Source organism: Pyxicephalus adspersus, chromosome 1 (assembly GCF_032062135.1).
Source record: "Pyxicephalus adspersus chromosome 1, UCB_Pads_2.0, whole genome shotgun sequence".
NCBI lineage: Eukaryota > Metazoa > Chordata > Amphibia > Anura > Pyxicephalidae > Pyxicephalus > Pyxicephalus adspersus.
This window is the reverse complement of record NC_092858.1, coordinates 97,409,385-97,429,004: the sequence shown is the minus strand read 5'-3', so window position 1 is coordinate 97,429,004 and position 19,620 is coordinate 97,409,385. Positions and strand designations below refer to the sequence as shown.

General features: G+C 36.7%; 1 protein-coding gene across 3 annotated transcripts in view; it reads left to right on the top strand.

Annotated features, from left to right (window-relative positions):
• Positions 1-18,143, top strand: part of MAP7D1 (MAP7 domain containing 1) — a 60,132-nt gene extending 41,989 nt beyond the window's left edge. For 2 of the 3 annotated variants that reach the window (XM_072419845.1, XM_072419862.1), the window contains 12 exons: positions 1,348-1,470; positions 1,560-1,699; positions 3,636-3,769; positions 3,847-4,157; positions 5,470-5,686; positions 7,595-7,787; positions 10,279-10,383; positions 12,992-13,042; positions 13,742-13,805; positions 13,950-14,049; positions 16,629-16,834; positions 17,591-18,143. In XM_072419845.1, coding sequence (XP_072275946.1) covers positions 1,348-1,470; positions 1,560-1,699; positions 3,636-3,769; positions 3,847-4,157; positions 5,470-5,686; positions 7,595-7,787; positions 10,279-10,383; positions 12,992-13,042; positions 13,742-13,805; positions 13,950-14,049; positions 16,629-16,834; positions 17,591-17,601 — 1,655 coding nt within the window. In that variant the 3' untranslated portion in view covers positions 17,602-18,143. The remainder of the gene's footprint in view (positions 1-1,347; positions 1,471-1,559; positions 1,700-3,635; positions 3,770-3,846; positions 4,158-5,469; positions 5,687-7,594; positions 7,788-10,278; positions 10,384-12,991; positions 13,043-13,741; positions 13,806-13,949; positions 14,050-16,628; positions 16,835-17,590) is intronic. The other variant, XM_072419854.1, reaches the window with a different exon arrangement.
• The last annotated feature ends 1,477 nt before the right edge of the window (positions 18,144-19,620 follow it).

Below are 19,620 nucleotides of genomic sequence, written 5' to 3'. Positions count from 1 at the left end.
CAGGTGCACTGCTAAAGTTCAGAGTTCATAGTCGGCCATACAAATCTTCTTTAAGTGGCACACAACTAGTGTAGTAGTATGTTGCACTGAGTTAGTACATTTATGTTTTTTTATTAATGTTGTATAGCTTTTCATTGTATTATACTCTTTGCGTGTAAAAAAAAGTTATTAACTTGAGTTTCTGAGATTACAAGCCTGTATATTTATGTTTTTAAATAGAGCTGCTTGTGTAAGCTGCTGTGTCTCCGGATGAGTTTCAGTTTCTTAGGAATGTAGCTCGTTACCAGCCATGGCCTCCCAAATATTTCCAGGGCGGATAACAGAGGAGGAAGTTTCATCTTTATAACAGAGAACTTGCTGCCCTGTCTTTTTGTTGTAAACATTCTTACTTACAATCTGATTACTTTATGTAGTTTGTTTAGGGTATTAAAGATTACATCATGCTTACATTTCTAAAACTGAAGATTCTTTTGTTATATTTGTCATATATAGTAGGTTCACATTCACACAAGAAAACTAAAAGCAATCCACAAACATTTTAATGTTTTTTACTCAGCCCCCTTAGGTTGGAATGAACAACTAGTCAAACAAGCTTTCTCAAAATTGTTAACTAAACTTTTCTTGTTATACCCCATGTTTGTTTATTTATTTATTTTTTCTGTCTTGATTTTTGTATTGTATTTATAATGCCAAAACTATAAGAATGTTATACAAAAAATGTTGGCTTGACATTTTCCCTCTCAAACAATATATGACTAGATATCAATAATAAAAGTTAAGGTTACTAATACACAAACCATATTTGGTATGTATTAGTAACCTTCCTGGACCTTTAAATGTGATAGTTATCCTTACGATTTACTCCCTCTATTAATGGCAAGAGAGAAAAAAACTTGCAATCCCCTATGCAATACGGGTGTTTTTGTCTTCGTTGCTTTGCAGCAGAATACAACAGAAACAGTTCTGAGAATCACCATGGAATGCAAATGTGGTTTATGCCTAGTCCCTCTATTTGCTATGGAACATATTAATAAAATGACTGGGCCCCAATTTAGGTGTATATGTAATGTTGCATGTCTTTCTCACTTCCCTATGACCATTTACCCACCCCTTTGTAGTAATGTACAAAATATCATACACTTGTTATACACTCCTCCACCAATGATGAGTAACCTTCAAATCTGTAACCCCTCCCCCTTTTGCAGCTGGTGCATGTTATTGCTGTATCACTTTTTTTGCATTTTTTATTTGATAGAAAATAAAATGATTGTGGTGATTGAGCCTTCCACTTTTTTTTTTTCACTTCCGGTGTGTAATTTTTCTATCTCCTTCCTTATCCTTTGGCAGACAGGAGCTTGCCGCTCAGTCCTTGGGAAAGCAGTATTGTGGATCGGTTGATGACACCCACCCTGTCCTTTCTAGCAAGAAGCCGGAGTGCAGCAAACCTTCCAGGAAACAGCAGAGATTTAAGTAAGCATGAAACATTACCAACACATCCTTAGTTACTTTCAGTTATGTATGATCGATTGCTGCACTCACATGCCTTTCTCACCTTTCAGGTTCATTAGTATGTCCTCGTTCTGCATCTGCAAGTCCACTGACATCTTGTAATGGCCACAAGCATCGCTGTTCAGAACGTCGAAGGACCACTGCCGGCAGCCCCGACATAACACCCAGGAAACGCAGTGACACATCTCCAGTGAGCAGCAACTTTAAGCTATTTAATGTGAACGTGTTCATTCCTTCCCCTTCCTTACACTTTAACATTTGCTCCCCTACCTAGCTGTTCTGTTGAGTGAGACATGTAGGTGTACCCAGGTCACACCTGGGAAATCTCTGAACAGGCCAACTTGGTGATTGCACAGACCTCTTTTCTATTTTACTTTGTTCCAGCAAACAATAGAGGAGTGTATGGAAAGTTAAATATAAACTACTTTGAAATGGACAGCTAAATGAACCTGTTTTTTGCCCTGTACGGGTAAAGGTATACACAGACTACCTAATTAGAAATACAATTACAGGTTCTTTCCACTGGCAAAGCTCACTCACAGTCCACCCCCTAAAAATGCTTCCATTTTTTTTTTTTGCCCAGGGTGGTACTATGTTTTGTTTACTCATCATTTATCATCATTACATACTTTTGCCCTCAGGTGACATATTAATGTAAATCCAGGTATCTCTCTAGTTGTCCCTATGTTCTTCTCTTTGTGCACCTGTCTCTTACAGGTAAACACCTTTGCTGCTTTCTGAGTTCATCAAAATTTCCTACTTGCACAGCTTAGTCCCTCTGATGGTCATAGTTTGAGAGACAGCTGGCTTTAACAGATTGAGCTTAGGCAATCACATTGAGCTTTTCAAAAAGTGTACTGTTACTGTACTTTGTGATGTCAGGAATTTGTTGTCAAAAATTCTGTGACTTTTTTTTTTTAGTGGAATGCTTAGCTTAATTTTGCTTAGAAGAAAAATGTTATGATGGGATGTGGATAAAGGTACAATGCTCCCAGGAATTTAGTGCCAGTAGTGGCTAATGCAAAGTACCATATATACTTGAGTAAAAGTCGATCCGAGTATAAGCCGAGGTACCTATTCTTACCCTGGAAAACAAGAATATTGAATAACTGGAGTATAAGCCGGGGGGGGCAGCTACTGGCAAGTTTTAATATTCAAAATAACAATAAAATTGCATAATACGGCCATTACAGCCATAATACGGTAAACAAATACCATAGTGAGAATTTAGTGGATAGGTAGGTATACTACTTACCATACCTAACCACTAAATTCTCTTTAACCTCCCTGGGGGTATAATTCTGTCCGGAAAAAGTGGCTGAAAGCAGTACAAAGAGGTTCTGCATTCAGCTACTGTACCCCCCCTTTGCATGGAAATTTATTTTACATTGTAGGCTTTTAAGTCTTAGGCATAACTCACTGAAATATGTCCAATATTTATTAATAAACTTTATATAAAAAAACACAAAAATCTGTTAAAAAAATAGTTAAACATGTAATATAATATATATATATATATATATATATATATAATATATAATATAATTATATATATTACATGAAGATTTCTTTGTATTGGACTCGGTACAGCTAATTTTTATTGAATCCAATACAAAACTATTTAAAATTCCCGCCACTCGTCCCGGCCATACTGACACATGCACCGACGTCACCGGGAAACCCCGGAGATCGTCTCTGCATTCAGCGGCTGAAGAAAGAAGATGTGTCCGGAACAAGGTAAGTGGGTTATTCTTATGCATTGTGTACTTTTGAATTTTGGCACTGGAGTTACGCCAGCCGCCTTACCCCCGCTGTCTTTTCGGCTTTTGCGGCCAGCCTATTTCTGACACAGCCTGATGACATTGTCATCAGTGGATGGAAACTGCTGGATGCAGCTGCCGGTTCGGGTGCTCTACATTTTGGGTGCTGAACAGATCGGCTTATACTCGGGTATCTACGGTAGACTCTAATAAAACTGAAAACTGTATTGCCAGTTGAATAGTGTTTTAAGACATCGGCAATCTTAGATTGGATAGACCTTTGCTTGTTTGTGTTCTGTGAAAACATACCCTGATATTTCCATATATATTTAAATATTCTATGTAACTATATTGCTTACTTTGCAGAAAAAGAAAGAGAAGAAGGAAAAAGATAGAGAAAATGAGCGTGAGAGAAGTGCCCTGAACAGAGAGCGAATCATCAAGAAAAGACAGTCCTTACCGGTCACAAAGAGCCGAGGATCTCCCACCCCTGTTAAAAGGTACATTGATGGTGAAGTAAAATAAGTTTATGGTATTGGCATTGGGGAACGAGGTTATAATCCCTTCTGTTGTTTAGCAGTAGTATGAAGTCCAAAAAACGCCCGTCCTCCCCTTCAACACCCACTCGGCGCCCAGTCTCACCTTGTCCAGGTCCTTCTGCTCCAACAACACCAAAAGTGACTCCCCCAAAAAGTTCACAGGGGACACCTAAACCAAAACCCAAAACTGAGAAGTTGAAAGAAGAGAAAACTCCCAGGAAACCTAAAGAGAAGAAAGCAGAGCAGAAGGTTGAAAAGGAAAGGCAGCCATCTCCTGCATCCCAGCTGGAGGATACAAAGACACAGGAGACACCAGAGAGTACCACAAGCAGCACAGCACCTAGTACAGGTTAGTATTGTATATTGTACATGGGCAGTTACCTCTTTTTAAGTGATGTTCTTTTTTAGTGATGATTGTTTGAGACCATACACTCAACACCTTTAGGGCCTAATACATGGACACAAACTGATTGGTGTCTGTTGAGCAGCAAACCTTTACCAAATTTATCCATGTGAAGTATAAAATGATTTAAAATTTCGTCACCCAAATTAAATTTTACATTGTTTAATGTAACTAAAAAAGTAGACATATATGACCATGTGTATTTTAGTATGACTACCCTTACCACTTTGATGTCAGGTTTTTGCTGTGCCAGTACTTCTTTGTTTAACTCTGCAACAAATTAGTTATTTACAGATTATTTTGGTAGAACTCATTCTGGAGTTTTTGTCCTCATGTTGAACTATTTTAGATTAACAATATATAATAATTCCATAAAGTAAGATAGATTTAACCAGAATATCAGATGCCAGTGTCCCATGTCATGCACTGTGGTTCAATTCTTCAACCCTTTGGTCACTGTTGAATCCTGTTGGGACATAGAGGTCAGCAGATGGGACCATGATGCACAATGGAGGACACAGGTATCCAATGATTTAGAACTGTTGAATGCTGGTTAGTCTTACAGGGGCTGAAGCTTTGGAATAGAGTTTTGGTAGAAGACATGAGCAGCTGGAGAGTCAAGCACAAATACTTTTCTCTATTTTTTTTTTTCAACCTAAAAGAGTCACTTTAAATAATAAATAGTGTTCTACAGTGTATGTAAACTGTGAAATACAAACTACAGACATTATGGCTTATTTGATGTACTGATAACTCCTAAAGAATACAATAAACAGTGTTATCTGTTAAACTGGTATCATTAAATAGTCTTTAACATCATGATGAAATATATAGGGGAATACAGCTATATTAGTTTAAGTGAAACTTCTAGCAAAATGTTTTTCTTTTGTTTGATGAGGAGGATTTCCTTTACTTCCTGTCCCAATAGCAGTGATTGCTGTAACAGATCTCTGCTAAGAGGAGATATTCTACAATGAAATATTTAGAAAAAATGGTTGAGGGTTAGAACATCTGGCAAGTATTGTTGGGATATTTATTTTTATAAGGGAAATTCCATTCATTTCCTTTCCCTGTTACAGCAGTCACTCGATCTAGAAGAAAGGGAAAATTACCCCACTTTTGTAGTGGTTGTATTCTCTTTTTCTTTCTTTTTTTATAGATTTTTTACTCAAGCATTTTCTTTATTTTTTCCTTTTTTTCTTATTTATAGATGATGTGTTTTTCTTCTTGTAATTGTTCTTCTATATATTATATGTAGAGTCTGTTCCTTCCAATACCCCTGCTACTGTACCAGCCCCCACACCTGTCTCTGCGGCAGTGATTGCACCTTCTCCTGCCCCATCTCCAAGCAAGCCCATGGCTGGCACTACAGATAAAGATGAAGCTGCTCGCCTGCTAGCAGAGAAAAGGCGGCAGGCCAGGGAACAAAGGGAAAGAGAAGAGCAGGAGAGGAGAGAGAAAGAGGAACAACAAAGGTAAGTGTCATCCAAGCAGAGGGAAGTAATATGGTCTGGAATGTTCTAAGTGGGTTTAGTTAAAAGGACTAGAATTTTCTTGCAATAGACTGAAAACCTTTATTACTGCATTCAGCCTATGTTAAAGCAAGCAGAATACTGATACTGGAGGGTTAGCCGTTGCAGCCGTCTGTGTTCTCGTGTTTATATTTACTGTCAGCTAGATGTGATGTTGACTTAATTGAGATGAATAAAATAAAAATATTGAATTGAAAATGTTCTAAATATTAAATACATAAAAAGTAACTATACAATATACAGTATAATTGACAAGCTCAGACAGTATAACCCAGGGGTGGGCAAACTTTTTGACTCGAGGGCCACAATCTAAAAAAGAATTTGACAGAGGGGCCGGGCCATCATGACCCCAGAACTCTCCATTGCAGGCTCAGATCCGGGGGACGTGTTCCACGGCTCTGGCAGGTGCGCCTGCTCGGGGTGACACCGGCCAGGGCCGGAGAAACATTCCTGTTGGGCCGTAGTTTGCCCATGCCTTGTATAACCTAACCGTTTAACAAAAGTATTACTTTTATAATAAAATCTTTGTCTTTCTTATTAATCTGGCAGTAAGGTACACATGCTTAGCTTGTTCATATGACCAGAATTCCTGCTGTGAACCTGCACAAGCTGTGTTATCGATCCCAATCATGTAGTGAGGGGCGTGGGCAAATAAATAATAATTTGTGAGCCTTTGATTTGCAGTTTGCCTTTTCGTTTCTTTTCTGTTGTAGTACAAAAATATACAAACTGTTGCTCTAGAATTAAACAAATATTTTTGCACTTCATACATTTATTAAAATATTATATGTTTAATGTTTATAGTGTTGTATTCATCAAATTTATTGGTCTTTTTTGTAGTGTTATAACTAGAGGGAAGCAAATAGGATTCTTGTTTGGAAAAATTCAAAAACTTATATACAATATATTTATTTGTACCTTTCAGGCACTTTTCTTTCCCCTTTATCCACTGGCTTTTGTCCACTCTGGAAATTCCTGGAGCTATTGGTAGCCTGGTGTTTTGAAACTCAATTTTTAATGACAAGCGTTTTTTAGAGCCTAAAGCAAAGTTAGGCAACCCTGGAGAGGTGAAGAGCATGAAAGTGGTCAAAGATCACCAGGATGCATTACACATTTTTTTTTTTTTTAAAGGAAATGGCTTTATAGAAATTATCTTCTATAAAATTGAATCCATCCAACACTTATAAGCCTAAGGCCTGGGCTGTTATGTGATGGGAGTGGTGACCCTCCCATCACTAATCCTGTTACCTGGGTGGTACAGACAGACAAAACCATATCACAATCTCAATTTCACACTAGTGATCTGTTGCTGATCCCCGACCAAAAGTCTCATACCCATGCCCCTTATTATTATGAATGCCCTGGGGTTGCCTTATTGTAGTTATGCAAGGCCCCGTGCAGTAGTGTGAAATCTACAGAAAGAAATAAATGTAGAGCAATGTACTTATTAAAAAGAACATAGCACAGAATGATTGGAAAGAATTTGCAGTACCCCTAAGAGGCACTCACAAAGCCATTGCTTAATCTGTCTCCAGGGTAACATAACAAAGGCAAGGGACCTGTTGCCTTTACCCTTATGGTGTTTTGTATGGTGGTATAAAATAAATAACTGATGTTGTTTGCTTCATGGACTTTTCATTTGGTATGTGTGCATCCTTTTTAACAGATTTTTTGTTTTTTTACATAAACTGGATTCTGTTTACATTTTACATTGTCTGTCTCAGAAGATATATTAGTTGTTAATTTTAGAAGCAGCTGATTCCAATTTAGTGTAAATGCTTTTTGATTCAATGTTTTTGCTGCAAAGAGACACTCCTGTCAATACTAATGGCAGTATGCTGTTTTATACAGGAGAGAACGTGAAGAACGTGCTCTCCGAGAGGCTGAGGAGAGGGTGCAAAGGGAGGCAGAGTCTCGGCGACTAGAGGAGCAAAGAAAGCTGGAGGAAGAGAAAAGACGACAACTTGAAGAAGAGCAAAAAAAGAAAGAAGCTGAGGAAAAAGCCAAAGCTGAACAACAAGAAATTGAGAGACTTCAGAAACTAGTAAGAATGACTAAAACCACCATAAACATCACAAAAGTGTATAAGGGATGTCATAGCATCTCTTCTGTAGGTACAGTTTTTTTTAATATAAACCTTGATAAACAATACTACACTTTGTCAGTATTTTTTGAACAAATATTAGGTCAAAATGCAGAAGCAGTGTGTAAAAAATTAGTACACCACTTCCATAGGAATTAGGAGGGTAAGAAGCAGCCAGGTGCTACTATTTGAATGCAGTTGATTATTTGATTAATTTATCATCAGCAAGTGTGACCACTTATATAAAGTTGTTTTGGCACTTTGCTTGTCTGGAGCATTTTGTTATGTGTTATTACTATTATTAATAATAAACAGGATTTATATAGCGCAAACATATTACGTAGTGCTATACATTAAACGGGCTGCAAGTGGCAGACAGATACATACAATAACACAGGAGGAGGAGAGGACCCTGTTAGCACAATTCCAAGGGGAAGAGATATCAGCAATAATCTTAGAGAAGCAATTGTTGCTGCTTATCAATCTAGTAAGGGCTGTAAGGACATTTCCAATTTGAAGTCCATCATTCTATTATGAGAAAGATTATTCACAGGTGGAAAACATTCAAGACGGTTGCCTGTCCTCCCAGGACAAAACAACCCAGAGAATTCAACCCGAGTTGTGAAATGCTCAGAGAAATTGTAAAAAAAATTACATATAGCTTGTTTAAAGTATAGCTTGTTTGAAAGGATCATGACTGTAAAAAGAACATGGCTGTACAGATTATTTTTGCAAAGTTGTATCTGAACACACCACAAGATTTCTGGGTAGACAAGACCAAAGTGGGGACGTTTGGCCATAATGCACAGTACAATGTTTAGTGAAAACCACATGTCAGCACATACACCTCATAGCAACTGTGAAGCGTGGTGGTGGGGAGGGGGTGATGATTTGGGCTTCCAAACACGGGATATTGGCACCTTTTAGTCATGGAATCAACCATGAACTCCACTGTATAGTAGAGTCAAATGTGAGGCTATTCGCATGGGAGTAAAATTTTGCCTGAATCATGGTATGCAACAGGACAATGAGCCCAGGCACACCAGCAAATCTAAAAAGAATGACTGAAAAAGAAAAGAATGAAAGTGTTGCAATGGCTCACTCAGGCCATGCCTCAAACTAATCAAAATGCTGCAGCATGACCTAAAGAGAGCTGTATATAAAAAAATACCCACAAATGTCAAATTACTAAATCTAGGTTGTAATCAGAGTGGGCCACAGTTTCTGTACAATGTATGAACAGAAAAGTAGAGAAGAAATAGAAGTTGATTCTGCTGGCTATGGAATCACAGGGTGTACTTTTTACAATGTGGCTTTTCCATTTTGCCCTCATTTTTGTTAAAATTATATTGACATGGTGGAATCTGCTGCGTGTTGCTTTACACCTGAGGTTAGATTTAAATAATTTTAGAACCTGCTCTAACAACCAGGTGCTTTTTGTTTATGTCCTGATATCTAAGACCTTAGAATTGAAAGGGGGTGTACTGTTTTTTTTTTACATGACTGTGGAGCTATAATTTTAGCAAGCCCTGCAGCACACGAGTTATCAACACGGATGTCCTGTTCTATCGATCATATGACAAAATTGGTTCACTCAGTGCACTGTGATTGTATACAGCATGCAAAGCCTTTCAGACATTGCTGAAGGGTCATTTCAAAGATGTTACTTTGCTGCCCCCTATTGGAGGCATTCTAACCCCAACCTCTGAAAATGGTTCTGCGTCTTATGTATACAGATATTGAGTCTGTCTGTTTGTACCATATAACTGTTGTTCTTTTGATGCAGACAAAATGTAATTGGATTGTAAATGAAATGTAAATGAATTTACTACAGTCATCATTGGTCCTTCCACAACTGGCATAAACAGCAGTATATTTTGTTTAAAGGGTATGTCTCTAAATTCATTCTTCAAAATAAAATTGCCCTTGCAAAGAAAACATTAAATACTCTAATATATTAAAATATAATATATGGTATAATATACTCTGTGACTTGTATCATATTTCTTTTCAATAGTGGAGAGAAAGTGCCTAATTAAGAACCAGTAGCATTACTGGTTCCCTGCTGAATCAATGGTTCTATCTGCTACATTACCCATCACTATTGTAGCCTGTAGCAATGTTAGTGAGAGGAACCACAGTGTGCAGCAGCAGTGTGCAAATCTGGTGCCTACAAAACTGTCACCAGTCTGACTACATCCAATGAATATGAATAAATCTTTAAAAGGAATAGTTTGATTTCAGAAATTGAATTTGTGCTGTATTTGCAGGACCTCTGTTACCTGACCACTAACTGAAATCACTTTACACTCTTTTAGCTTTTTCATTTGTGTTCTCTGCAATTTTCCTTCTCAATATATATATATATATATATATATATATATATATATATATATATATATATATATTTTTTTTTTTCATAATATATGAATTTGACATTTTTTTTTTATAGAAGGAGGAAGCTGAAGCTAAGGCTCGAGAGGAGGCAGAAAGACAAAGACTGGAGAGAGAGCAGCATTTCCAGCGAGAAGAGCAGGAGCGTCTGGAACGCAAGAAGGTAATGAGTGTGGCTTTTTGCATTTACTGTTCAAATGATCCTTGTTAGGCTGTTTTTTTTAATGTAATTTTTTATTAAAGTTTTTAACATATACAAGTATACAACTAGGCAGGATCACAAAAAAAAAGCAAAAAAAAAAAAATTAAACAATAAGAGAAAGGTAGGCGCAAAATACAGAATGATGTCAAAACATGAAAAGAAACATCATGAAATACTTACAAAACCACAGGATAAAAAACAAGATTACAAATACACCTGTGTTTTTCTAACCCTTTGTATCGATAATATCAATACACAATCAGTACTTATCCAGCATTAAGTAAAACAAATGAGCATTCTTAAATATACGCCTTTGCAAAATCAAATAAAAAAAAAAAGGAAAAGACAAGAATAGGAAGAAGTCCAAGATCTCACTAGGGAAACAACTAGTGCAGCCATATTTAAGGTTCATTTGAGCAACTATATAATTCCAGTGGCTGTTGCTTGATCCCATGGGGCCCACATTTCCTCAAATTTCTCCAGTTAGTTATTGAGCCTAGCAGATAAATGTTCCATCAGCCAAATATCCCCTACATGTGTCCTCAATTCCACAACAGAGGGCGGAGTGGGTGATTTCCAATGTACCGAGGTGAGGCATGTGGAAGCCGTAGGAATATGCGCTAAAAGAGAAAGTTTGGTAATGGGGATATTCAGCCAATGGGTCACCGGATCTAAACCTTATAGAGGTTTCCAGTATTTTAATGAGCAAAGCATTCACCCGACTCCAGTAATGCACTTCTTAGAACATATGAAACACGGTGCCTACTTGAGAATCACACCTCCAGCAGCTATTACTGCAAGATAAATATATATGGAGTGAAGCCTGTCTGGGGTATAGTACCAATGCATAAGCACAATTTCCCTATATAACATACATACCGAACTCTTATGAGCTTTACCCCATATAATATACCACAGCTCCAGGGGGAGTTCCCTGCCCAGTATGGTCTTCCATTGAGTCATATGAATATATTTGACTAAGGGCATTGCAAGTTCAGTAGTCAATATCTGCTAAATCTCCGAGATCAGCCCTCTGTGAGATGGACCACCTGCGCATACACGTTCAAACAACGTGGGGGGTGAAAAGATAAAGTCTCTAGTGACAGCTTGGGCGCAAAGACAGATTCGTAGCTAGCTGTATATGGCCGGTGAATGTAGTTCAAATTTGGATTGTAGATCCGCAAAGGGCAATAACTTCCTGGTGACTGGATTAGAAATATGTCCTAATCCATCGAGTTCAGTTATATTTGGCTTGATGTTAGCAAGGTATGCCTGCTAATGCTATAAACATACCAGGCTGTATCATCTGTGTGCAATGCCTAAATCTTTGAGGAGAGACCCCATCAGTTTTGCTTTTTTTCCTATGTTAAAAATATTAAAATAATATTAAACTTTACTGTGCAGTAATCCAATACTGTCTTGGATTCATAGAAATTCATATTAGTTTTTGATTGGGTGTCTTTTAATACAATCTCTTACTGTTTACCAAATGGGCCTAATTCTTAAAAAAACATCAATGAATCATGCAGTGCAATATGATTTGGAAAATCCACATCACTACCTTAGGGCCAAACTTTGTATTTGTATAGCAGGTTGATAAGGGAAAACAAACTACGTACACAAGCAAAATATTAGACAATATATCTGTTTATAGGCCAAATCTCATTTTCATTTCCAAATTCACCCAGTAGAAGTGTCCATAAAATGTGACACCCAAAGTAGGAAAAACAAAGAAGCTAGACCACATTTCTCAGCATTCCTGTATTCCAATACATACCATGTTGAAGGAGAAGTCTTTAGCCTATTAATTAGGTGCAAATCTACAGCCAAGCATGGCTACACATTGGATTTCTGAATTTGTAAAGTAATTCAAATAATTTCCACTTAACATGACTGATTTAAAATATTACTTTTTTTCTGTATAGAGTTTAGCTTTTCCTTCAGTCTTAGAAAGCATTATAGCAAGTAATAACATGTTACTTTTGCCTGAATTCCCTTTTTGCTTTCTGAAATCTTCTTAAAATGTCAGGTATTTTTTGGGCAATTTGCAGTTTTGTTATTGAGACAATTTACCAAAGATGTAAAACTGCTTATAGAGTTATTAAGGAGTATACAAGAGATTGCCTATGGGTTTGTTATTGCATTTACAAATGATATATTCCTCTTTACAACAAGGATTTCTTGGCTTCATAGAGCATCAGAGGCTCAGATAGGAACACTTGCTTTACTACCTTCTAGACTCGGGGAACCCCCTGTTCTAGTGAGCTTGAGACAAATACAGCTTTTGCACTACACATGCATAAGTCTCACTCTATGTACAGAAGATGTTCTTTACATATCATTTAGCATCCTTCTTCTCTAAACATAAATGGCCAAGTAAAAAAAGTATGTATATTAGACAATTCAGAAAAAAGTTGGCCTATTCAAAAAGAACTAAGAGAAAAATGCCAGTTGTACTTGACAGAATAAAGGGAAATGTTGGTTGCTTAAACTGTGATTTCTTAAACAGTAATGCTGGTATGGCTTTGATGTGATGTTTAATAACACTGATTGTTTTTACATATTTTAGCGCCTTGAGGAAATAATGAAGAGAACAAGAAAATCAGATGCATCAGGCAAAGTGAGTACAAAGACATGTTTAATAATTAACAGAATAGATTGTACTGCAAAGACAATTAAATACTTAAATGATATCTTGTATTGACAGCATAATTATAGAAATGGTGGATGAGCACACCGAGTTAAAGGAATCCAGTCAAACTTTTGTCTGCTAATCTAATAAAATATAACTGTGGGCATTTAAAAATGTGGCTTCAGGTTGGTTAATATAGACTTGTCTGCCAAAAATGTACTATCAGTCTACCCCCTAAATATTATAAAAGCCCATAAAAAGCCTAAGCCATGTGCAGTGAAGAGTTGCTTCTGCTGTGGCTGGGCAGTTCTGTTATTATAAAAAGCTTCTATATAAAGCACTTGATTTATTACTGGTATTATTCTTCCACAAAAACCTGAATTCACCAAAGCATAACAAATTAGGTATTTTCATTTCCTTTTATTATCTGCTTATATTTAACACTTGAATAATTTTAGTTGATTTCACAGAACACATTACCACATAGTATGACTTTACTGTGCAGTTTTATTTTTTCTTTCAAAATGCCTACAAGTAACTCTGCAAATCATATCTAAAAGATATTATGTCAGTAACCATGGTATTAATATTATCTTGTAATTATATAGCACCAACCCATGTTATGCAGCACTTTACAAAGTCCATAGTAATGTGTGTGTTACCATACAATTTGTTATGTATTTGCAGAAGAAGGAAGATAAGCAAACACTAAATGGAAAAGAGACCAAACAAGAATTGAGTCCAGTCAAAGGTAATCTGAATATCAAAGGATGAAACCTATAACCACCCAACCTTATTTTGTTTGCATCACATTATCATATTTATGTTTATCTACTAATTTTATGTTATTGCGCAGGAATGAAAATTGATTTTCTTTTTCTTGTGTGATCTGTAGCTGACACAGAACCCACTGATGTTATCATGAAGATTGAGCTTCCAGAGAAGAAGGTGGTGAGAATTCAAGACAGGACTGCAGCATCTGACATACCTCAGGGGTTAGTCTAGATACAATTTTATTATTTTTAAAATTGCATAATTAGCTACTGCAACTTATTTAAAGGGTACATCTAAAATAAACTATGAAGCAAGGATGGTGGCATGCAGTTACCAAAAATTAAAGAGCTTTCCCATAATCAAGCAATAAACTTGAAATGCAAAAGAACAGAATTAATTTGGTGAAATGGGATAAAGCCTGATCTTAAGTTGGGTTTTGTCTGCTGTCCAGATCAGCGGTCGCAAACCGTTTGGACCTCATGGACCACTAAATTCATAATTTTAATTCCCGGGGACTATTACTATTTTTTTTAAAAAAAAAGATAAATACATTAGGAAAGTAATGATCTTCCTAATGGTGCCTGACAAGGACTGTGCAGGCTCTGATTCATTGATCATCTCACATTTAAGTGAAGTATTACTATTGTTACTATTATCATTAGTTGCATCATCTTTGGTAATGCTAAAGAATTGCAAAATGTTTGTTTGCTTTTTCACACTCAATATGGGTTTATTTTATTTGAATCTAAGACCAAACAGGAAATGATCGTTATCAAAGTCAAACTATTTGATGCCATGCCACAGATAAGGTCATACTTACCTAAAAGAGCATCTGAGAAATAAAGAAATAGAATAAAACAATCGATTGAGAATCAGTATTTGTAGAGCGGGGTGATTGTCGTAATGGAAACAATACTGAAGCGTACGGCTCGGCAATGGTTGCCTCATACAACTTAAGACTACACTGTCGTCATGCTGCGCCTCCCTTGTTTTTCTATCTCTAGTACAGTTTGTGAATTTAGTGCAAATTGTCATTCAGAATATAAGAATTTATTTTGAAAAACTGTAACTTCACTGTAAGGTCTGTGAAAATGTGGAATTGGCTCCCTCAAGAAGTAGTTTCAGCAACTACTATAGATTGCTTTAAGAAAAAGTTGGATGCTTTTCTAGAAGCACATAATATAACTGGGTATTAAGGCTTTAAAGTAAAAATAACAGTGACTGATGATCCAGGGAACATCCGATTGCCTCATGGAATCAGAAGGAATTTTTTTCCCCTGTTGGAGCAAAAATTGTATCAGGGCTTTTTTTTGCCTTCCTCTGGACCAACTATTTCCATAGGGTTTTATATCTGGGATATGTTTATTTCCCTAGTGGTTCAACTTGATGGACTTATGTCTTTTTTTCAACCTAACCTACTATGAATATTATTTTTGTTATATTATTAAAACATAAATATTGCAAATAATGTCAACTTTTTTTTGTGGACCACCAGTTGGCGACCACTGGTCTAGGATCTTAGCATGGAGATCCCAACCCACTCTGAATTAGTCATGGTATGTGATGTGCCTGGCCTCCCCTATGGCCGGTGTTGGCCTTTTGTTTGCATCAAAGCAAGATTTGTATTCCCATACAATTTACCAATCTCTTGATGAAGGTCAAATGCACCTTTCAATGAACTCCTAAATCTCCAAAACTGATATAGAACTGAAGGTATGAACACAGGCTGGAAGCTTGTCATCACAAACCCTTATTGTTGGCACTGCATTACTGTGAAGCATGCATTAGAGGGCGCCAAACAAATAGAAACATGACAAGCCCCAAAATGAATTTTTTAAACTGTGTTTGCTGTTTTATCTCATTATCTTTTATTTCTTTCTTATTAAAATATAATATTTCTACACTTATGTGATACTAATAAGCTTAATTTCTCCCGAACAAAAGGGGATATAAATGGCAAACCATTTTTCATGAATTTTTTTTTGCTTTATAATCTGTTATGTTGATACCACCACATATGTCATTTTCTGCTGACAACAGTAGACACTTAAGAACTCACTGTTTGTACAAGCCAAGAGATGGTTATTTTGACACATTAGAAAAACTTTGTGCTTGTAAATTGACTTTTATATCCAGTAAATCATAACAATTATTGGGATTTTTAGGGCATATAATACATTTATAAAAGTGAACTGACACCTAAATTGAGTAAAATCAGTTAATGAAGCATACACAGAATTTAAATACTAAAGGTGCATTTACACTAAAGGGTCCCGCTGGGTGCGTTAGTCTTTTTCAATATTATGACATGTTGTTAGCTAGTATTACGTGACATTAGTGAAATGCTTTTCTAACTTTTAATTCATCTTGAGTTCAATAAACAACTAAACTGCCTATTAAGAAAACATGCAGCATTTGTCTCCTTTAAAATTATTTAGAAATCTTTTTTTTTACGGTGAAAGATTTCTTTGGAAAGTAGGAGAACGAGGTTATCAGAAGAATGGTCATTGCTTGCAGTTCACTGGGTGCTGTACAGTGTTATGGTGGGTTTCACAAAGAAATATTGTACAGATCTGGAAGAAATACATAAAGCACACCAAAATGTTTTCTCCCTCATTCTTAGGGACAGTGGTACCCAGAACAAACAGAAATTTATTCAAAAGGGCCCCAAGCAGCAGCAGCAGAATCCTAACAAAGGTTTTTCCCCTCAATGCTTAAAAAAATGTTTGGCTTTTAGTACACTTTAAATGTGTTGCAGTCATATAACTCATAATAAACCGTATACTTCTGTTTAATTTAGCGGGTCTCTGGTAAATGGGCTACAGCCTTCCAAACAAGAAAATGGCTTCTCCAAAGATTCATCTCCTGCATTTGAAGAAGTGATAACTCTTTCCGACATCAGCAGTTCTAATGGAGAGAAGGGGATTCCACCTGCAGAACCCATTATCGCATTTGGGGGAAAGGATACATTTATTAAAAAGTCTGTGCAACCCCCTCAAGTAACAGGTAAGTGCAATTCTAAACAACAGTGACAGTGACCGGCATTTCCTGAAACTTTATAGATGGAAAAGGCAGAGACTTTGCTCAATTTTGCACTTTTACATAAAGCAGAGCTCCAGGTGTTTATACCACCACCTCTGAACCCTGCAGGTGTTTATGTGAAACTTCTGCTTTACATACCCTTCTTTCTGCTATCATCTATCCAGTTCAGTGATGTTTCACAAGGTTTCTCTTGTTCCTCTGGTGACTGCAGGGGGTGAGCATTCCCTTAGGACTGAGCAGTTATTGATGTGCAAGTCCTGGAGTACTGTGAGTTATGTGATAACAGGAAATGAACATAATGGCAAGGCTGTTCTGACCAAAGTGGGGCCACTGGTACTGAGATGAAAAGGAGAACAGATAAAGTGTGTGTGGGTGAAAAGGAGAATATTATTTTTTTCTTATATGGGGGTAGGGTCAAGGAGAAAAATTAATGAGTTATACTTGATTGTACAGTAAATATATAGTCATAGTTATTTTACAAACCTATGTATTACCTTGTAAACGTAGTGCATCACTGTGCTTCATATGCCCGGGCAGAGGACAGAGCTAAAGATCAGTTATAAAGAATACACTCTGCACTTCAATTGCACTTCAGCAGAACATTTTAATAGATATCCTTCTCAATGACTGATCCTTTTACAGATAATAATGTTACATTTTATTTTCTTGGTGTTTTGGATTTTCCTTCATTTATGTCTTTGTTTCTTTAATTTCCAACAGAAGTCCTGTAATCCTTCATAAGGCTGTGTCAAGAGTTCCTGTTGGCTGGAAGGACTTCAGGATGATGGTGATAGGAAGAACAGTCGGTCTTTGGGGCCAACATCCTAATATTTAAACCTTCATGTTGTCACCATGAGATCACCACAAGATTTTTTGCTGAAGAGGCCACCATGAGCTAAATGTCAAAGGGAGATAAACTGAAAATGCTGGCCACAATGCTTGTGGCTGCATCTAAGACAGATATTACCAGTGCCACATCTACCCACCATTGATGAATACTGGACACTTCTTAGTGTTATTATAAATTTTTGTGTTTTTTGTTTCTAACATGCACCTTATATTAAAGTAAAACTGACAAGGTTTATATCACAAGGACGCGAGACAAGGAGACGGAAAAAAAGTGATAAAAAGTGGAATAACCCAGCCCTGTCTGAAAATGTGTGAATGAGCTTCCTGGTGTTCCTAATAATGTAGCTATTTAATGACAAGAGACTGCTGGGTACAATGCTGTATGTGAATTCTGTAAATAAAACCTCACAGTGTTACATCCACATTTATAACAAATTGCCTTTCCTACATGTGACTACAGATGGGTTATTTTAATTTGTAAAGTTATATATGCTAGGACTTTTGTTGTGATGATCATCACAGAATTTTGACGTTTGTAAGGTAGCAATAGGCAGACCAAGGGCTTCCATGTAAATGGTAAGTAAGTATCTTGAACTCAAGTTCTGCCTCCATTGTCTGTTTAATTCGTATGCAGTACTTACAGTTTCTAGAGCCGCTACATTTATTACAGATGGCGGCAGAGCTGAATCATTCACAAAGCAACCCTAGAAAGTCTGGGGCTCAACAGATGTCTAGGGGGGCCAGCCAAAGCCTTCATAGTCTTGAAGAAAAACTGAGTAATAGTATTATTGGCTAGAGCTGTGTACCTTTCTGCCTATTCACATGAGACATTTGATGTTTTATGGGGCCATACTAGTATAAACATGGCAAACAAGGCTTCTTTTGTGCCTATTGCAATCCTTAATATTGTCAGGTAAATAGATGGAGAATCCTAAACTGCTGCCTTGCCCAGGGACCCCATCTGTGTTAATCCCAATCTGGGTGCCAGACATTTCCACAAATTTAATGTAGGGGAAACAAACAAACAAACAAAGCCTGTATTTAATTATTTTTGTTCTGTAATCTACAAATCCTATCAACTGCTGCATAATGGACATGAAGAAAGGAAGATGTATTTAAAGTACCTTTCTGACAACCATGGCTGTTTTCAAATATAAGAGGAAATATGTTATAAGCAGAATTATCAGATGAAATTTAAGGGACAACAACTAAAAACATAAAACAAAATCACCCACTACATCCAGTATATTATATTTTTGTTTTTGGGTTCAAATACTCTCTAAAATTCATTGACAATGAGATGATGTTGGTTCAGGAAGCTGTATACAGTTTACTGGCAGACATTACTATAAATGTCATTGCTTTTTAATCAGCACAATGAGTACTTTGACCTGTTCATTCACTTGTACTGTTCATGAGCAATTTCACAGCCATTTCAGGCTGCTTCTGAGCTACTATAAACAACTTTGAAATGCTTATGAGATGTTCTGGGCTGCTTTCACATTTGTTTTAGTAATAGGAAAAAAAAATGAGAAGCTGAAAAATGCATGTGTACGCAAGCCTACAACGCAAGCTGAAACTTTCATAGTTCACAACAACATTAGCGCTTGTTATTAAGAAACAAATTATTATTTATAATGTATACTATTATCCTTCAGCTATGTACACAGAGTACATTTCTGGTGCTGGAAATTATCTTTTTTGATCATTTTTAGTGACAGTAGACTGAAAGAGCGCTGTATATAGGACGCCATTCAGTTCTTTTAGAGGGGGGCTGTTGTGTCTTCTAACATAGGAAGTGATATTTATTCCTGGTCCGTTGTTTTCTAATGCATCTGGTGGATCGCTAAACAACATTGCATGTGCAACAGGCACTACTGTACACATGATAGATTTTCATC